Below are 21,458 nucleotides of genomic sequence, written 5' to 3' on the forward strand. Positions count from 1 at the left end.
ATAATTACTCGCTGTTATTCTAGTGTTACAACGTGTACAAATGATATTACACCGTGATAGTTTTCTAGTGTTACTCTAGTGTTATTCTAGTGTTACAACGTGTACAAATGTTACAACGTGTTATGCTAGTATTACAAATGTTATTCTAGTGTTACAACGTGTACAAATGTACTTATCAACTACCCTGATAGTTTTTGCTACGCAAGCCACCCCACTCAACCTCTTTTAGCCAAGATATATGTATACTATGCAACCAGATTTTAAAAGGTGAGAACTTTAATTCATCAATTGAGTCAAATTTACAAACACTTGGCATGCATAAGTTCCCTGTGCATACATTCTTTAAGTTGGCTCTCAATGTATCTAATTTATGCTACCCATATGATTTCCTTGTTTAGGAGTTTTCGCCAGAATTTCAATTTCATTATTCATGTCACATTGTCTTAAAACAAGTTGTACAAACAAAATCATGCAAGTAAATTCATCCCCCTTCTGTCGTCGTAAAACAAGCCAAATAGTACAATGAGTTTGCAATATTCTTACCTTTGGGGTTTAGTCCAATTCGATTGAGTCTATCTCTGCTTTAGATCTCACCAACTTCCGTCTTGTTGCAGACTTCATGAAAATTTTTGTCCCGCAACAGTTACTTCTGCAACACTATACATTTTCTCCAAAAACCTCTCATCTGAAACTTCCCAATTTGGGGTAGGGATATTATTTTGCTGATACTCTGGAATTGTGAATGAATGTTCACAAGATATGGTTTTGGAGGGAGATCAAAATTTTATTTCATTTGAAGAGTTCAGATGAAGAGTCGTGCCTCATTAATTTGAGCGGGAATTTTTGGAACGGACAGCTGAGGTATTTTAACGGAGCCCGTTAGCCCCTCAGATGTTTTTTTATTTTTTTTCCTATTCACTCACTAAAACAACGTCGTTTTCCTTTGCTGTTGCTCCCATTATACGTGGCCTATTGCAGTCCTCTCATTTTTTTTTGTGAGAGGACCGCTCAGGGACCGTCCCTGCCCCGTATCCGTACAGACACAGATACGAAGAGATAGTTAAGCCCTTTTGTTCGTTTTCCTCGTTGCTTCATCTTTCCCAATTTTTCGACAATTAATTGAATGATTTCGATTAAATCACGCGAGATGAATATGATAAGGAGCGGTTAGGTTTCTCCTCTACTCAAAGGTCGACGCGAAGGCGCGGTCCATAATATCTGTGAGATCTAATCGAATCTTCATTATTTCTTCCAGCTTGTTACTATTCGTGCGTTTCTTGGATTAATTATTCATATGTATTTTATTAATTGGATATCAATGGCCGGGTATTTGATTTAATATAATAGCCTACTGCCACGTTAATTAAATTAAATCCGTAATTGTTCGTTTAGTTGACAACTAGTGGCAACCACCATAATTGGTTTTATGTTGGGGAAACGTAAGATCTGATTTAAATAAACCCTCTTAGCGTGCTTATTGGTCAGGGTTGTGTTCTTCTAGCCTTAATGCAACTGGATAATTAAATTCCTACGGTCGTACCTAAGGTTATTTTTTGGTTAGAGAAGCAGTCAATGGTCATACTTTGACTGTCGAAAAGGTAAGGAAGAACTGGTTGTCAAAGCTTGTTGATAGCTATAACCAACCTAGTGACAGATGAATGAAATATTTTTGCATCGATGATCATTTAATAGGACCGTGTCTGAGCAGTTGATCCTTTGGGTAGAATTTTATTATTTACTATTTTTACTAAATTAAACTTGTTGAATTAACTTGTTGAATTATATTTATTTTATTTTTATTTTCATCCCATTAACTATCCCTCTCTTTTATTCTACTGACTTGGAGAGAAATAACTTCCTACCCGTTCCCTGTGGAATCGACCCTATTTACCATTGTATGCAAACTTAGTATTTTTATAGACAATTCTGGTATATCGGATCAAGCAAATTTTTCGGGAACAAAGTGAATCAAATAACTCATTGCACACCTAGGGTCCCTGTTCCAATACTTGAATTTATTCTATAATTAATTGTGGTGGTAATCAGGACTTTTTAGTAATTATTATTGTGCAGGCCCGACACCTGTCAATTTTTGGCGCCGTTGTCGGAGACCGGTGTTTTGGTTAATTTTTTTTTCTAAGTTATTTTTTTTGGATTTGTTTGGCATTTTTTTTTCTAGTTTATGCCTCGTTCTTCTCGTACAGGTGAATTGATTTTTGACCCAAAAGTAGAAAAGACAGCGCCAAACTAGGAAAGCGACCAAACAACTCAGAGAGGAGCAATCTAGCACTGCATCTCAGGGACTGGATCCTGAGGTTGAATCAACAGATTCAAGTGGTGAAAATTTAACTGACCCAGTGCTCCAAAATTGCCCCAGTAGCCTTTGTGCATCACATCCCAACTTTGGCTGAAAATACCTTATTCGAATTGAAGTCAGGATTAATTCACCTCCTTCCTACGTTCCATGGTCTCTCAGGTGAGGAACCCCACAAACACATCCAGGAGTTTGATGTGGTATGCTCCAGTATGAAGCCTCCAGGAATTACTGAGGAGCAGATTAAACTTAGAGCCTTCCCTTTCTCCCTCAAGGATGCAGCGAAGGATTGGTTATACTACCACCTACCTGCAGGTAGTATCACAACATGGGCCCAACTTAAGAAGAAATTTTTGAAAAAATTCTTCCCTGTATCCCGGGTTGCAAGTCTAAGAAAAGAGATATGCAGCATTAAGTAGTATCCTAGAAAATCCTTATATGACTATTGGAAGAGATTCATTAAGTTGTGCACTAGATGCCCACAGTATCAAATTAGTGAACAACTATTGATCCAATATTTCTGTGAGGGCCTCCAGTCGTCTGATAGGAGTATCATTGATGCTGCGAGTGGGGAAGCGTTGGCGAACAAGATACCAAGGGAAGCATGACTACTCATTGAATCGATGACAGAGAATTCTCAACAGTTTGATTTTCGTGAGAGTAACCCTACCCGTAGGATTAATGAGGTAGAGACGTCATCCATTCAACAGCAGCTATCAGAGCTAACTTCCTTCGTTCGATAATTAGCTGTGGGAAACGGGCACCAGGCAAAGGACTGTGGAATCTGCACAAATGTGGGCCACCCCATGGATTCATACCCTATGTTGCAAGAGGATAGGGCTGAACAAGTGAACATGACTGGAAGCGTGCCCGCGCCTCGTAGGCAATATGATCCATATTCCAACACGTACAATCCGGATTGGAGAGACCACCCCAATTTCAGCTATGGTAATAGGCCACAAAATTCATTCTCGAATCGTCCACCAGGATTTCAGCAACCTTGGCAACAAAAGTCTCAACCCTCGTCCTCCAACTCAGGAAGTTTCTTGGAGGAAATTGTCAAGAGTTTGGCCACGATTACCACTCAGCTCCAACAGGAGACTAGGGCCCTAGTCACGAACACTATTCAGTTCCAGCAGGACACCAGAGCAGGCATGAAAGACATGGAGACTCGAATGAGTCAAATGGCAACTGCCATTAATCGCCTGGACTCCCACGTTTATGGGAAATTGCCATCACAATCCGAGGCAAATCCCAGGAATGTAAGTGCCATGACATTAAGAAGTGACAAAGAGGTGGAGGGACCTAAGTTGGTAAATTCGAAAAGAAAAAGTAAGAAGGAGATTGAAGAAGAAGGGCGCATTCGCGAAGACCCTAAGGTAAAATTTACTCCTTCAACTCCTATTAAATCTAACTTACCTCCTTTTCCTTGCAGGTTGAAAAAGACAAAGAAGCAAAATAAGGAAAAAGAGATATTAAAGGTGTTTCGAAAGGTGGTAATCAATATCCCTTTGTTGGACGCAATCAAGCAAGTGTCAAAATACGCTCAATTCTTGAAAAACTTGTGCGTCAACAAGAAGAAATTGAGGGGGGATGAACAAATTGTGGTAGGTGAGAACGTTTCAGCGATTTTGCAAAGGAAACTACCACCTAAATGCGGAGATCCAGGTATGTTTACTATCCCCTGTAAGATTGGATGTTCTAATATCGAAAATGCCATGCTAGATTTAGGGGCCTCTATTAATGTGATGTCTAAATCAATCTATGATTCCCTAAATTTAAGACCTTTAAAGGAAACAGGGATAATAATTCAATTGGCTGACCGTACATTTGCTTATCCGGATGGAATAGTTGAGGATGTTTTAGTTCAAGTAGATGGATTAATTTTTTCTACTGATTTTTATGTGTTTTACATGATGATAGAAGTGCCCCAAATCCATCACCTATTATATTAGGAAGGTCATTCTTGAGTACTGCCCAGACTAAGATTGATGTTAGTAAGGATACTCTCACGATGGAATTTGATGGAGAAACAGTCTACTTTAATACTTTTGATACAATAAAACATCTTGTTAACTCTCATTCTGTGTTTGTTATTCATGCTACCGATCCCTCTGTGCAAGAATTTTCTGAGTTTAATTGTAGGAATAAATTCAAAGTTGCTGCGAACAAGTATCATGGAATGAAAGCAATTCATGAGGTGAAAATGGATAGGAAATTAATGAAAAATGTTGCATTCAATGGCTATTTGGATCCCGGAGGAGGGGCCACAGATTACAAGAAAAATTGAATTACATCCAGACTGAAGAGATGTGTATAGTGTCTAGCCAAAGACATTAAAGAAAGGCGCTACTTGGAAGGCAATCCAAGGATTTCAATTGTGTTTTATTTCATATTTGTGTGTTCAAGATCAGTGGGTTTAGGTTCCTATTGATAAACAATCTTTATTGTAGGTAATGGGTGTTTCTGTGTAGTTTTATTCTAGGTTGGGAGCAAAAAAATTTGTGGGCAGAAGACTTCATGTTACAAGGCGTGCCCGCGCGGACACGCCTTGTACTCACCGCACATGGACAATTGTAAAATTTGGTGATCAGAAGACCTCGACCTCCAAGGCGTGCCCACACCTTCCAACCTTTGCAACAATGAAAGTCAAAAAAATTGATCAGGACCTTCTCTACCCCCACTTTTCTACTTTTCTCTTTTCTTGTCTTGTCTGGTCTTTTTAATTTCCTCTGTTTTAGTTTCTACTTTTCAATTTCCTTTGTTTTGTCTTAGTTTCAGTTTTTTCGTTTCCTCTTTTCTTGTTAGTCTGCTGCGCACAGCGCGTCGCCGTGGCGTGCTCCTCTTACTATGCTCCTCCTGTTGGGGATTCCCAATATCGTGCCCTCCAAGATTCTATCCATGAACTAGGTGAGCGGGTTGAGGGACTAGATAACTTTAATATCGTGCCCTCCAATATCGTGCCCTCCTTATTGGTCAGGGTTGGGTTCTTCTAACTTTAATGCAACTGAATAATTAAATTCCTACGGTCGTATCTAGGGTTATTTTCTGGTTAGAGAAGCAGTCAATGGTCGTACCATGACTGTCAAAAAAGTAAGGAAGAACTGGTTGTCAGAGTTTGTTGATAGCTATAACCAATCTAGTGACAGATTAATGAAATATATTTGCATCGATGATCATTTATAGGACCGTGCCTGAGCAGTTGATCCTTTAGGTAGAATTTTATTAATTGCTATTTTTACTAAATTGAACTTGTTGAATTAGCTTTTGAATTTTATTTATTTTATTTTTATTTTCATCCCATTAACTATCCCTCTCTTTTATTCTATTGACTTGGAGAGAAACAACTTCCTACCCGTTACCTGTGGAATCGACCCTATTTGTCATTGTATGCAAACTTAGTATTTTTATAGACAATTCTGGTATATCGGATCAAGCAAACTCTTCGGGAACAGGGTGAATCAAGTAACCCATTGCACACCTGGAGTCCCTGCTCCAGTACTTGAATTTGTTCTATAATTAATTGTGGTGGTAATTAGGACTTTTTAGTAATTATTATTGTGCAGGCCCGACACCTGTCGGATTTGAATCCATTAAATTTAAGTGCTGAATAGGGTTATCAAACAGGCTTAACACTCCTTACTAACACAAGGGATTAATGCATCTAAAAGACTGCACTAGGACTGACATTTGATGATTCAGCCAGTATCAAATAGTATCTTCAATGGTACAAATATACCTTCTCTTTTTTTAAATTTTTTTGAAGATATCCTTTGTCTAATTAAGACTCATAAAAAGTCTTTGAAAAAAAAACTTGTTTAATGCATTTTAGTATCTTTCAATTTAATAACTTTCATAGAATATAATTATTTTGACTTAATTTTACTCAGTCATAAGATTATTTAGTTACATGTTGAGTAGAAGATGTAAAATATTTTGTATTGAACATAAGCCTACTTTTCCTGAGGAAAAAATATCACTATGACTATTGATTGAATCAAATTGTAACTTACAAATTAAATAAAGTGAAAGTGCCTTTCACATAAAAATTAAATAAAGAGCATGCGTGGAATAATGTCTCCAATTACAATGGGCAAAGGGAATGTGTTTTTGTCTAGCTACTAGTTAAGGACAGTGTTGTTAATCGAGCCGAGTATCTGAACGCCGAGCTCGACTCGTGACGAATTCGAGCCAGGCTCGAGCTCGCTCGACCGTGCGGACGAGCCATGATATGCACTCGAACTCGACTCGAAAAATAGAAATGTGACTCGAACTCGAGTTCGAGCTCGACTCGTTTATCACAAACGAGCCAGGCTCGGACGAGCTCGAGCTCAAGCTCGAAATATCTGTCCGAGCTCGATTTTGAGGCTTGAGGCTCGATTTCGAAATATTTGTCCAGCAATCAGTTATTACAAAGTCATGCTCCAGCATAGTTCCATTTAATAGATCCAAAAATTTGTCCAGAGTTAAGCTATCCAAAATCAACAAAAATTACTAGGATTGGCAAGCAATGCCATTCTCATTCAAGAATACACAAACTCTAACCACATTTCATCCGAGACAACATATAAGACCATAACATCCATACAACACAAACTCTAGGAATAAAAGTCAACAAATACACAAACTACAACCTAATTCCATACGAGACAACATCCATAAGAGCCAATATATCATAACAGGTTTTGTCCAGCCAAATAAACACACAAACTACAGCCAAATAACTATGTAAAACACTGCTACATAGCTAAAAATTGTCCAACTTCAGAAATCACAAGACAAAGTACAGCAACCCCTTCAGAAATCACAAGAAATAGTACATTTCACAAGTCCAACTTTACAAATCACAAGAAACAGCATCACATATTCTAGAAAATAGCCTTCAAATGTCCGGAAGATAAATTTCTTCAATTGTAGATGATTCGGGAATATCGAGTGGTTCCTACAAAACGAAAACAAGAAAGTTACAACTCCTAACAAGATAAAATGAGCTGCCAAAATAAACAACTAGTAGAAGATATATTTTACTTACACGAGACTTGTTTTTTAACCCATGAAGATTGCGGATCCAATCATTCCCACAAAGTAGCATTTGCACCGTTTCAACAGACATAGAAGCACGCATATCATCGATTATTCTACCACCAGCACTGAAAGTAGATTCGGACGCCACGGTTGTACCTGGAATATCGAGTACATCACTTGCCAATCTTGACAATATAGGAAACCTCCATCTTTCCCCTTTCCACCAACTCAGGACATCAAGATTTGCATTTGCATCACAAACATATCCGCCCTCTTCCAAATAGACATCTAAATCTGATTTTTCAGGGAGAGTCTTGTCAATTTCACTAACAATCATCTGAAATTTTTCTTTCCCTGTTAAAACATTAACTCCAAGCTTTTTAGCAGCCCCTTGGGTAGATTTACTTGAAAGTTCTGCATGTTTTCGTTTTCCAGCTTCCCTTTGTGGTTCCTCACCATGAGATGAGATGTGAGCATCCACATATTCATTATAGAGGTCATAAAGAATGCATCTAATCTCATCAATATACCTAGGGGCTGCATCTTCTCCATAAATAACTAGGAAAGTATGATTAACAAGGACCATTTTGTACCTCGGATCAAGAATAGCTTGCTTTCACTCCAATACTTGTCAAATTTTTGTGCCATACTCTCAGCCGTAAACCTAATATGATCAGAAAAATCGAGAGCTTTTTCATTTAATAGCTCTTTAATCCTATACAACTCTACAAGAAAAAGGTTAGCTGTTGGGTAATCGGATCCAGAAATAATATTGGTGATCTCATAAAAAATACCAAAAAATTTACAAACTTCTTCAACTTTCATCCACTCGTGCTCACTTGGGACATAGTGAAACCCAGGATCAATGTCCCCATACCTGAGAAATACATCCCTAAACTCTAGAGCTAAGCCAACATCAAATAAGTGTTGTTCCACCTAGTTGGGCAGTCCAAAATGAGATTTTTAGAAGGCAATTGAAGTTGTTTTTTTATTTTGGCAAATTCATTGAGACGAGACTCTAAAATTTTCAAATATTTAATCCCCTCTCGAACAACATCAATCACATCAACAATTTGGTTAAACCCATCTTGAACAAGCAAATTAAGTATATGGGCACAACACCTAATATGAAAAATTTTTCCTCCAATGCTCAACCTTTTTCTTAGAGAAAAATCCTCTTTAACTCTCCTAATGCATACATCATTATAAGAAGCATTGTCCACAGTGATAGTAGAAACCTTATTCTCAATACCCCACTCAAGAAAACACTTACTTAAAGCATTGGCAATAATTACCCCCGTGTGAGGAGGTGGGACATTACAAAAATTTAGAACCCGTTTTTGTAACACCCAATCACTATCAACAAAATGCCCTGTCACAATCATGTATTGAATTTTTTGACCAGATTTTCACAAATCTGTGGTTATACTAACCCTATTGGTACCTTTTAATATTTCTCAGCCTTCTCTTTTCAAGCATGTAAGCAGTCACACAATCTTCCTTTACTGTTTGCCGATTAATCTTTTTATAAAATGGAGATGCAGCTTTCATGAACTTGTTAAAAACAACATGGTCCAACATAGAGAAAGGATACTCATGCACAAGAACCATATGAGCTGCTAACTCTCGTACTTTAGCATGATCATAGGAGAAATTAGTTATAGAAGTTATACCATCCGAGGGTCCTTCGGTAAAGGATAACACTTGCTGCCTCTTTCGATTTTCCTCCCCAACAGCCAGTCTCTTTTGTAGGCAATTTTTGAGGTGACGCTTGTGTTGAGAAGTAGCTCCAGATGGACTTTTGGCAAATAGTTCTTTGCAGTGATTGCACTGCACTTTCAATGTTCCATTAGGACCTTTTTAACTTAAGGGTTATTATCATTTTACCCTCTTAAACTATATCACTATTATCAATTTACCCCTTAACGTTATTTTTTATTTACGTCACCCCCAAAAGTAATTCAACTCAACATGTTAAAAAATTTTGGACAAAAATACCCCCTTTATTCTATAGCATTATCACATTGTTATTATCACTTTATCTCTTAAAATTATAGTGATACAATCGCTTTAATTTTTAACATTATTTTTTAGGCATTTTATCTCATTATTAATCTAACTAGTATCATCAAAAATTTTTAAATATATTTACCTTTATTAGATATAATTAAAAATAAAAAAGTTGGAATAGTTATTCTTCTTTTTTTCACTTTAAGAGATTCAAAAACATAAAAATAAAAGGATTTTCTCATTCTTTCTTTCTTGTATTAAAAAAGAAAAAGAATTGAACTCTCTCTCTATCTCTCTCCCCCCCTCCTCCCCATCTTTCTATTTTTTTAATATTAATAAGATTGTCAAGAAGAAAGAGATTAACACTTTGACTTTTTTTCTTGATACTAAAAAGTAGAAGAGCCACTCTAAATTTTTTATTATACAAACAGGAGGGTACTTTCTTCTAAAGTTCTTTAATTTACTAAGTTGGTTTAATGGTGGGATAAATTACCTAAAAAATAACTTTAGGGGATAAATTGATAATGAAGCTATAGTTTATAGGGGTAAAGTGATAATAATTTTAAGGACTAAACATGTCTTTTTACTTTAATTAACAAATTCCGTTAAGTTTGACCATTAATCTTGGGGGTAAAGTGACTAAAAGGTAACGTTAAGGGGGAAATTGATAATGACACCGAATATTAAAGGAGTAAAGTTATAATAACCCAGTAGTTAATTGGTTAAGAAATAATTATACCACAAGGTATGTGAAGATTTTGATTGATATTGATTCAATCCTGTAACGTCAATTTCAGTATAATCTCATCAAATATCGTGAATCCCGTTAAAGTGAGTTAGTAAGGATGTTTAAGTTAGAATTCTTTTCGTATAAGCAGGTACAGGAGTATTAGGGAACTCAAAATTAGACGCAATACATGGAACTTATCTAGTGGAATATGAACTTATTCGGATCATCCGTATCAACATTTTTATGAATTAAGTAACATTCGTGGAGCATGATATCTAACAGGATGCTTATGAAATATATATAAAATTTTCCATCTAATTTTGTTAAAATTTCCACCATTTTATTTAATAATATTTTCTTTTTATCAAATAACGGATGCTTAATAATTCTAGATAAGATGTTTTTGAGATGGATTAATTTCACTTTCCACCCTTCAACTATACCTAAATTTCTACTTTGGTTTCCAAATTTTGAAATGTAATAATTTAGTCTGTAAAGTATAAAATTTATTTATAAAATTTAAGTAAAATCTATCCCTTAATCCCTAATGTATAAAATCTTTAACAGACTTTATAATTAAGTGTGGTAGATTTTATAGATTTTACTTATTAAATGGGATAAATTTTACACTTTAGGGACAAAAGTGTCATATTTTGAAGTTAAGGGACTAAAAGTGGATATCTTGAACGGTACAAAATAAAATTAACCCTTTTAGATTGATGGCCCAAATAAATTTTAGTCGAATGGAGTTTTATTAGAGGTTTTACACCTTTAATTTTCAGTAGTCGGCTTTCTGTTGGGCACAATGGTTCTTGGTTTTGTCCCTAAATGTTCTCTGAGTTTCTACTAGTGACTTTCTCTTACAAAATAAAATTAACCCTTTTAGATTGATGGCCCAAATAAATTTTAGTCGAATGGAGTTTTATTAGAGATTTTACACCTTTAATTTTCAGTAGTCGGCTTTCTGTTGGGCACAATGGTTCTTGGTTTTGTCCCTAAATGCTCTCTGAGTTTCTACTAGTGACTTTCTCTTACTTTCTACTAGTGACTTTCTCTTACAAAATAAAATTAACCCTTTTAGATTGATGGCCCAAATAAATTTTAGTCGAATGGAGTTTTATTAGAGATTTTACACCTTTAATTTTCAGTAGTCGGCTTTCTGTTGGGCACAATGGTTCTTGGTTTTGTCCCTAAATGTTCTCTGAGTTTCTACTAGTGACTTTCTCTTACTTTGTGAATAATAGATAATAACTTCTTCCAATGAAAAGTTAAAAATAAAATTATGATTAAATTTTCTAAACTGAAAAAGGTTAGAAAACCTTTTCAATCATTTGCCAGGCAAGGATCAAGATCTCCTTGAAAATCTCATCCCTTGCATCTCCTAGGAAGAAACTTTAAAAAGAATGAAAAAGACATCCTGCGGGATCTTGAACTACATCCTGCGGGATCCTGCGCAATCACGTAATTCAGTTTCTAAATACGAAGCAAATGGATTGAGGAGTTTCTTTCTCAAAATCAAAATTCTTAAGTAACTCTACGAAAAGGGAATCAAGATGAAGGAGGTGGAGGATGTGTAGTGCGTAATATTGTTTCCACATGATGATTAAAAATTTTATCAAGAAAAGTAATTAATTTTCTTCTTTTTTAACTGAAAATTAACTGACATTTTCTTAAATGACTAAGCGATAAGCATGATACAGAGCCAAGGCCCTACCAATTACATCAAACTGACAGAATCAAACTATTAGCTAGGAAACCCGAAAATATATCAGAAACTACATAAATTTGTCAAATGCGTTTTATTTGGGGGAAGACAAATAGATAATCCATGGGGTCTAATCAAGCTATATGTGTTTTTCTCCGTCATATGCATACAGGTGGCAAGTATACAACTTCAACAACTCGCATGCATTTTGGCTCCAGAGTGTCCCCTTCTACAGTTCTACTACCTCGTCCAAGTTCTCTTTGACTGCAGCAGAAACTTTTGCTAGGAAATCGGACCAATTCCTGCACACATATGAGAAGTCAAGCCACCATTACATCAGCGTATAGGGGATTTTTCTCTGTTTTGTTTTCCTTCTGCATTCCAAGCAAATTCAGATGGAGAATTTTGAGAAGAAATTTATCAACACGTACATCTATTCAAGAATCCAGTCATGTACAAGACATAACATAATTGACAATTAATGGATCAAATTCTGTATGTACTTACCCCGTGGATGTATCAAACGTTATTGCAATCCTTTCTTTTGCCTCATGGAGGGCTCGATTAAACCTTTCCAGATCTTCTGTGGAGCAGCTTCTCCAAGCCTTAATCTTAAGCTCATTAGGTTTTACGTCACAATAGATCGGGATAACCTTCTTGTTTGAGTCTATCATGAGGGACAATTCATGACAGCAGAAGTAGGATTCACAAAAATGGGGTGAAAACACGGGAATTCCAACCTTAGATTTGAGCACTGCCATGTCTAAGTTCTTCTTCAATTCATCTCCGGGTTTCAAGTTCTTGCAGTCCAAGAATGGCTGGAGCCTGAGACATTTGAGGTAATCATAGATCAACAATGCAACGTTTCTTTTTGTGTCGATCCCTCGGTGGCTGATGAATGCATCGAACCCTTGTTGCCTAGTTTTTTTGATTTGGTTTTGGCACTGAAAAATTTGATAGCATGTGTTCTTGCGCGATGATAAACGATGCATGGCATCAAAATATTCAAGAGGAGCTTTGTTTGCCCTATTTTGGCGTGTTTTAGGAGTTAAGATTTTAGGAGAAGGGCATCCTACGTAGGAATAACGCATCTATCTTGACCAGAGTTGATGATCGAGTAAAATAAATCGAGTTTGATGCCTCCAAAGTTTGATTTTTTTTTTTTAACGAGACTTTGAACTTTTGATCCTTGGAACACGTTTAAAAAAAAAGAGTAAAATTTGAGTTTCAAATTCAAATTCGAATTATATATCATACATTTAATGGTGAAAGTGTATACACTGTCAGTATATAAAAGATTAATTCATTAAAAAAAGCCACATAATTATGACACAATCAACATCTACAGGGTTTACATAAAATGATAATTTTTTTCTCCTATACGTTAATAAAAAGTAACTGAATATAATATTTTTGTCACAAAAATGTGCAAGAAATTTGCAATGAGTTGCCAACTAGTCCAAAAACATTACAAGTGATTGCAATGTGACGGCTCCTGCCCCCTCTCCCGGCTCAAAAGTCAAAACCCCTCACATCTATGACACCGAGCATCATAAATTTTCTGCGGCGCGTGAAATAAATTTCCATGAGCAAACTTCGGTCGCATCCAACCGAGCAATGGCTGACCATTGAGTCATAGGTGACGCTAACCACAACAATTCTCAAAATTCCTAATGCTGTACACATTGTATTCCCACATTCAGAATCTTTAACTTCTCTTCCAACAGTTTTGAACATGAATTTTTTTTTTAAAAAAAAAAAGAAAGGAAAAGAACTTGATTCCCCTCACTCAACTTTCCAGTACCATTTATAACTTTGGTCAAATGCTTGTGCTAGACAAAAATATGCATACCGAAACCACGTACTACCTAGCATCATCCAGTTAGATATGGCGGAAAGTTAATTTTAATTGAGAGTAAAACTCAAAGATAAGGAAGGAGCTCTTGAAAGCATAAGGATTCAAGCTTATTGACATGATTTAGTGGACAACCTTTGTGTAAGATAACTGTAAATTCAAAATTAAATAGTTTTTCTTTTTTGTTTTATTTTGTATTGTAAGCAGGTGGTGATCTAATTTGTTTGTTTGCTCCTTTAAATATGTATTACTGATATAGGATTTTATATAGTGATCTTACATTCTAGATTTTCATTAAACTAGTAATGCAACCAAAAGAATCTAATCATATATTTCAAGAAAAGACAAGGCTCAGGAAAATTCTGAACTTTTTTCCCAGCATTAACCGGAGCGATCGATGGGAAGGAGCAAGCATATTATGACAAGGGAAACCGAAACTATGAGAATGAACCCTTTATTTTCTGGAGGATGCAAGACATGAACTCGTAACCACAATTATACCTGGCAATTGGACAGGTTTGGCGAGTTTTGAGAGGGTTAATATTGGATTTTCATTTAAATGGGTTACACCCAACCCGCCTAACTTTAGATTGAGTTAATTTTGGGTTGGGTCATATTGGGTCATCTCAAACACATGATCCAAATATGACCCAATATATTAATTAATAGATTTTGATACATAAACTCTCTCAAATATATTTCACATACAAAAAAAAAATTTTCGCACACATAAACACATTTTCACATAGATAGACATATTTTCACACACTAAAACACTCACAGATACAAACACACACTCACTTTTTAAGCTATTTTGAATACTTTATTTTTGCAAATATAAACACACTAAAATACACATGTATCTTGTATGATATGGGAGGAGATGGGGGGTTTTGGCGTGGGTTAGTGGTGTCAGAAATGGATTTAGCGTAGTGTGTATTTTGAAATAAAATGAAGAAGGAATCGTGTTATGAAAGCAAGGCTAGTTGCCTTGATCAATTAAGATCTCTTTAATGTCCAATTCTGCGCTGGTCTACCAGAACTGAGAATGGGAATAGCGTACTAGTACAGCAAGAAGTGGGAAAGGCACACATATGATATGATGTCTGCAAACTTTCTCAGATTGTTATTTTTTCCCAAAAAAATTTTTATGTTTTATTGAATGCATTTTTTTATTATTTTGTTATTACATATACATTAAATTGTTACAGTATATTTTTTTAAAAAAAAAATTCAAAAAATAACAATCCAAATGGGCTTATATTTGATTGCATGACAAAAGAAGTGGCGAAAAATATTATGGAAGTAAAAGGAGTGGAATACTCTGAATATAGGAAAATAATAAAACGTCGACGCGTGCAAGTAAGTATTATAGTTAAGTAACTCATATAATTTTGTTAAGTATCCATACATGGAGACCCTGCTTTGGCTCATGTCTCATGCTGTTTCATGAACAATGAAATGTTTCTGTATCCCATATCCCATCCTTTGTAATTTGTTTATTTGTTTTTTTAACTTAAGTTAATGGGTGCTCAATACAAATATTCAAACCGCCCAAAATATATGTGAGTTTTTATTATCTAACCCAAAATTGACCCAATACCCAACTTACCCAACCCAACCTCTCAAATTAGTGGGTGAGTTGTTGGGTTTTGAGTATAATTATCAGGTCTACCACAATTGATCATTGAAGGTTGAGAGATCTTGGACATTGCCATATAATTGTTCTGAAGAAGCATATATGTTCGTGGAAGTACGCGGATATGGGTAGTGACCCAGTCTGTCTAGAAACCACATTCTATAAGCCACCAGCCCACCACCTACATCTTCATGAAACTATAAAATATTTTCTTACGCTAGGGGGTTTGCCCGAGCTCAACACGGGAGTTTTGACCTGTGGGCTAGTTTTTGTGTGTACAGGTATAGATGTTGATGGTGATAAGTGTACTTGGATCGGTTATAGTGTGTCATAAAGTAGGATTGTGAGAAAGGAATTGTACAAAATTATAATTCTAATCTATGAAAGCAAAAGAACCAGCAAATTATATAGCAGTGACAATAAGGACACCATATTATTATAGATGGTTTTAGCAAATGCATCATTGTCTGGGTTGATAATACTGATGGTACAATAGAGTTGTTAGTTCTAACCAACAACAATTCAATTCCAACCAACAAATGCAAGTGCAAAACAATGATAACAAATTAAATACTCAAACCAACAGCTTTGTCAAGTAGGCTAAATAAAGCATTAAAGTTAATTGTATTGACTGCAAATGATCCTTCTGTAAGCCCCGATGCAACCAAATACAACCAAAATACTCAACCAGACAAGTAGTCAAGTAAATACAATGACAAAGAATATAAGCAATTTTAAAGCACAAAAATAGAGTAACAATAAAGTAAAAGAAATTCAAACCAATCAAACTTCCAAGCTTCTTCCAAACTTGGAGTTGAATCCATCAAATAGTTTCTTCAATTGATGGTAGTGCTAACCAACTTGTACAAGTGAAGGCTCACTCCTTCCTCACCCCAAACATACTTTGGTTGAGCAAAGGAATTTTACTACTCTCCAAGTAAACCCTCAACTAGCTACAATTGAAAGCTTACCCACTCAATTAAGAACTACTTTATACAAGTGAGGCAACCTTTATCAAGGTTTTACCACTCCAAGTGATGGGTTCACCTTCACCAAAGTTTTACTCCTCCTAGAGAGTAACCTTCACTTGAGCAACCTCACAACCCAACTTTCCCAACCCCTTATACAACCAACAAAGAATATTTCTACTCAAAGATCTCACTTGTAAGCTTGTATTTAGTGTTGGCCAAAAGTCTGTGTCTTCTTGTGCTTTGGGGTATTTATAGAAGGTGAGAAATGGCTTCAAAAGGCTCTCCAACGGTCAAATATTAAATGCTGTCGAAACTAGCCGTTGGCCTGTCGGACGTCCGAACCATTTGCTCTGCGTCCGAACCATGCGTCCGAACCACCTATCGGACGTTCGAACCATTTGTTCTGCTTCCGAACCCTGCGTCCGATAGAAGTCAGAATGTTCAACGTTCATTCTTTTTGTATTGGACGGCCGAAGCAATGAATGAGCGTCCGATCCAAGCGTCCGAAGAGTATCGTCGTCAGTCGGACGACCGATCCTCTATCGAGCGTCCGATCCTCTACGTCCGAACCTTCATATTTCTTAACTTCTCTTTGATTCAAATCTTTTCGATTCTCTTTTGGATCAATGACATGTTCTCACAAATTTCTCACATAAAAATATTAGTCCAAATCTACATTTTGGTTTGTTAATCATCAAAACCAAGGACTGATCAACCAAGTGTTGGAATGTATGCCCTAAAACAATGTATTTGTTTTTTATCTTATACATTCCTTATTATATGTTTTGTATTTTAATAACTTCTTATTTATCTGTTAAATATTAGATACAACCGATAAAGTCCTTATAATATTACTAATGTGATGATAGTCACAAGAGTTGGTGACTATGAGATATCAATCACATTTATAGTAATATTATTAAAATGCCCTAGTTTTTGTACTAATGAAATAGGACATCTTTAGTACGATAAAACTAGTACACAGTTAGCCTCTAATTAATGTAATTAGTGGTTGTTCTCATCAACTATGGTATGAAGATACTTAGGCTAATGTGTAGATGATTTGAAAAGTACAAATGCATTGGATGATCCGTTTAGAGATCCCGTTAGGATATCTATCTAGTGCCAATGGTGTATCTCTAGTGAAAATTGTGTAAGTGATCCTACGACTTGAGATCACCATAGTATCTTGAGTGTGAATCGCTACATTTTGACTCTATTTACTTGTTACTCTTCGTGAGTACCTTAAAATGTAGAAGTTGGATGTAGTGTGAAGCACGTAAAGAAAATGGGTGATCAAGACAGGATTTACCACTCTGATAGAAGGAGTTGATATCCGGATGGCCACTAGTGAGAAATTAACCCTAAAGTCGACTACTAGGTAAATTGAAGAATGTATTCAATTTAACCTAATTAAGGGTAAATTTCGGGAACTAGAAAATTTAATTAGTCATCAGGGAATTGGCACTTATTCCTTATTCCTGACTAATTGGATATCTTTGGTAAAAGGATAATAATTACACGGTAATTTTTCACGGAAAGGTTAGGTCAAATTCCCTTGACTAATTCCGAATAATTGGGCAATCACGATGTGTTGCTAGACACCGCTCGTGATTTATAATTATGGGTTAATTATTTATTATAAGTTATGATAAAATAAAGTCGTTTATTTTATCTAATTATTAAACCATAATTATTACCAATACATTCGGGACCTATTGGGTCACACGCAATAGAGATTTAATCCTGGATTGAAACTATGTGAATTATCGGGGTTTAATTTTAAAAGAAAATTAATCCCAGGCCTATTTGAGCAGATAAGAGTAAATGGTTATCTCTTATCTATCAGATGATGATAGATAGAGTCTTGAGTGAAGAGAAGTCTTAGGCTTTTGATTTTGAATCAGACAAGGAGACTTATCATCATATATTATCAGGTATCCCTCTCTCTCTCGGTGAAACAGTTTTTGGCTGAGATACGAGAGGGTGAAGGTAACAAATAGAAAAAGGGAGAATCTGTGAGTGTCACATATTTTTTTCGAATAAGAGCAAGAAGGGCTAGCAACTTTTTCTTGCTCTTCAATACATAGTTCGTGAGACGACTCAGGGTTGCTCTAGCGTGGATATCAGTAGAGGCAGGACGATTGGACTGCTCAAGGGCTGACCATCCTCAAACAACGCTGCAGGGAGACGCTGCTTGGATTAAGGTAATCCTATAACCCTACTTTTGATACATCATACGTAAAATCTAGGGTGATTCCTGGATGGTTTTAGGGAAAAATTTTTATTTTTCCGCTGCGTAGTGTCCCTAAAACCCAACAGTGGTATCAGAGCCATCCCTAAGAATTTTACGTATGATTTTAAGCAATTTTGGATTCATGGATTAATATTGCTGGTTGGATTTAATTGATATGCGGAATTATGGAAGAATTGTTTTTGGGTTTTTCAAAACAAGAAAAGAAAAAAAAAAAAGGGTTTGCATGAAAGCTTTTGAAAACCTGATTTTTAAAAGCTTTTGAAAGCCGTGGCCGCAGTCGCAGGTTTTCACAAGCACCTGGTTTTTTCCTTTTTCCCCTTCTTTCGTGGATTTGGGTCACCCATGGTCATAGTTGATCATCTGCAAAAGTTGCAGGATGATCATTGGACCAAAAGAAAAAAAAAAAAAGTCGACATAGCAGGTTTGCGTTTGCAAACCTGCGGTTGCTGCGATGTAGCGGCTGAAAGGGCTGCCGCCAGTTGCAGCTGCCATGTGAGACCATGGTGGTTTTTCCATGGTGGCAGTAGAAGATGCACGCCTGGTGGTGGTTGCTGGGTAACAGAGCTATGAGCTCTCTGGGACAAAAGCGCAGCAGATTTGCTGCAGACATCGGCCAGAGCACAGCAGCCTCCTCACGGTTGCTGCCCATGACCTCCGATGGCTGCTACCAGGAGCCGCTGCCACTGGTGGTCAGTGGAGACTCCAGTGGTGGTGGCTGTTGCGGTGGTAGCTTCGCTATCCAGCAAACAGGCGACCAAAAGCAGCAGCAGGCCATGGGAGCCGCAAGGTCATGCGAGTGATTGCTGCCAGCGATCTTCCAAGGGCTGCCGCTTGCTGCCGCTGCTATGTGAGGCCATGAGAGGCTTCCTTGGTGGTGGTGGAAAGTTGCTATAGCTCTTGGTGGTTGCTAGGTAAGCAAACCAAGAGCTTTTAAGGCATGAGAATGCATCAAAACTGCTGCAAATTGCAGCAGCAACCTATGCAAGGAAACGTTGCAGCAGGTTGCTGCTGTAGCTGAGCTCTATTGTTGCGACCACCTGGGAGCTACTGCTGGGAGCCGTTGCCACTGGTGATAAGTACAGACCTCAGCGGTGGTGACTGAAGTGGTGGTGTCCAATGGTAGTTGCCGGAGATGACAGTAAACGATTGCAGGAGTGTTTTAGAAGAAAGAAAAAAAAAATTTTTCTAAAACTTGAAGTTTTGAACTTTTGGCAATCTTCTGAATTAAATCCCATTTTAATTGTTAAAATGTATTATGGAATCATTTATTTCATATACTGTTAGGTTGGGAATTAATTTAGAACTAATTTGATTAATTTGAATTATTTTCCCATTCTTTCCTCAAATTAGTTGAGGATAAAGTTGACCTAATAAAATTTAATTTTACCAATATTTCTTGCGTATGCATGGACCCAAAATTTGTTTGGGACCTTAGGAATTAAATCCAATTAATCCATGAATTGAGATTGCTTATTTTACATGCTTTTCTTTTATTTAAAGTTGTTTAAATCGTGAAAATGCATGGTGGATGGTTGTGGATATAGTACGCAATATGATTGTGGTATTTTGGATGGTTACAATCATTCTAAGATTGAATGGTTGTAATTAATTTTAAAATAGGGCCTGCGTGTCCTGCTTTTCTTATTTTCTAATTGTAAATTCTTTTCTCATCTAAATTCCCCCCGAATGTAACTCGGGGTTTCTTCTATACTATTTGTAATGTACAATAGATAGGAATAGATGATAGGAATTTATATTATTTATATAGAAATTGTTACTTTGAAAAGAAGAAAGAAGGCATACTACAACGAAGGGGTTCGTCGCGAGATTAAAGGTTTTAGTCTCATGCTAATTTTCCTAATGGCCGGGGAAATTAGTCTAGGAATATCCACAACCATCCACGATTTAAATTCATGTTTATAAGTTTGATATAGTTATATGCATGTTTATTGATGAGACCAAATGAGCAATTTTTCCAAATTATAATTATAAAATATTTTTGGAAAAAAGGAGACAAATCCCTCAACAATAATATTAAATCAATAAAATGCCTTCCATCATTATAGTCTAAAACTAGAGTAGTTATTAAGTGCTAGCTTGTTGGGATTCACCCAAGGCTGCCTTACTTACTACGTGTTTTTGCTATGGGAAATGATCTCAAGAATGATGGGTTTGATTTAACTAAAATTATGATTTGTTGGGATTCACTCAAAATCATTAATTTTAGAGGCAAGTGTTGGGTTGATTCATAGAGATTTAAAGTCAAGAGTTGACACCCAACTGATCTAGGAATTACAATAAGTTGTAATTGATAAAAGTACCTACCTTTCATAATTATTTTCGATTTGTTGGGACACACTCAAGGTCGAAATAAATTAAGATAGGATTCTAGCCACTATGGAATTTTAGAAATTCCCGAATCAATTTTGAAGGGTAATTGATTTGAAAAAAAATAGTGAAAATAAAATCATAATTTTGAAGTTTTTATGATTTTATTAAACAAAACATTTTTCTAACAAATTCTATCTTTCATTTTGTTGTAGAATGAGTAACAATTTGAGCCTTCGTACTATTCTTACTGATTGCAAACTCAACGACACAAACTTTCTTGATTGGCATCGTAATGTCCTTATCGTTCTCACTCATGAGAAAATTGAGTATGTACTTGATGGTCCTATGCCTCAAGAGCCTGAACCTACTGCACCTGCTGCTGTTAGAAATGCTTATAAGAAACATAAGGATGACAATAGGGAAGCTTCATGTATCATGATAGCTTCCATGACTCCTCAGCTTCAACAGCAGCACATGAACATGGGGGCGTATGATATTGTACAACACCTGAGAGAGTTGTTTGAACAACAATCGAGGACGGTTAGATATGATACCTCTAAAGAATTGTTCAGGTGCAAGATGGCAGAGGGAGCACCTGTTGCTCCGCATGTCTTAAAAATA

At 36.3% G+C, this 21,458-nt stretch overlaps 1 protein-coding gene across 1 annotated transcript; it reads left to right on the forward strand.

Moving 5' to 3' along the window:
• The first annotated feature begins 21,050 nt into the window (after positions 1-21,050).
• Positions 21,051-21,453, forward strand: LOC140036103 (uncharacterized). The gene is made up of 2 exons (XM_072077374.1): positions 21,051-21,377; positions 21,424-21,453. Exons 1-2 carry the CDS (start codon positions 21,051-21,053, stop codon positions 21,451-21,453), a joined length of 357 nt encoding a protein of 118 aa, XP_071933475.1.
• The last annotated feature ends 5 nt before the right edge of the window (positions 21,454-21,458 follow it).

The sequence above is a fragment of the Coffea arabica genome, chromosome 2e (assembly GCF_036785885.1).
Source record: "Coffea arabica cultivar ET-39 chromosome 2e, Coffea Arabica ET-39 HiFi, whole genome shotgun sequence".
Lineage (NCBI taxonomy): Eukaryota > Viridiplantae > Streptophyta > Magnoliopsida > Gentianales > Rubiaceae > Coffea > Coffea arabica.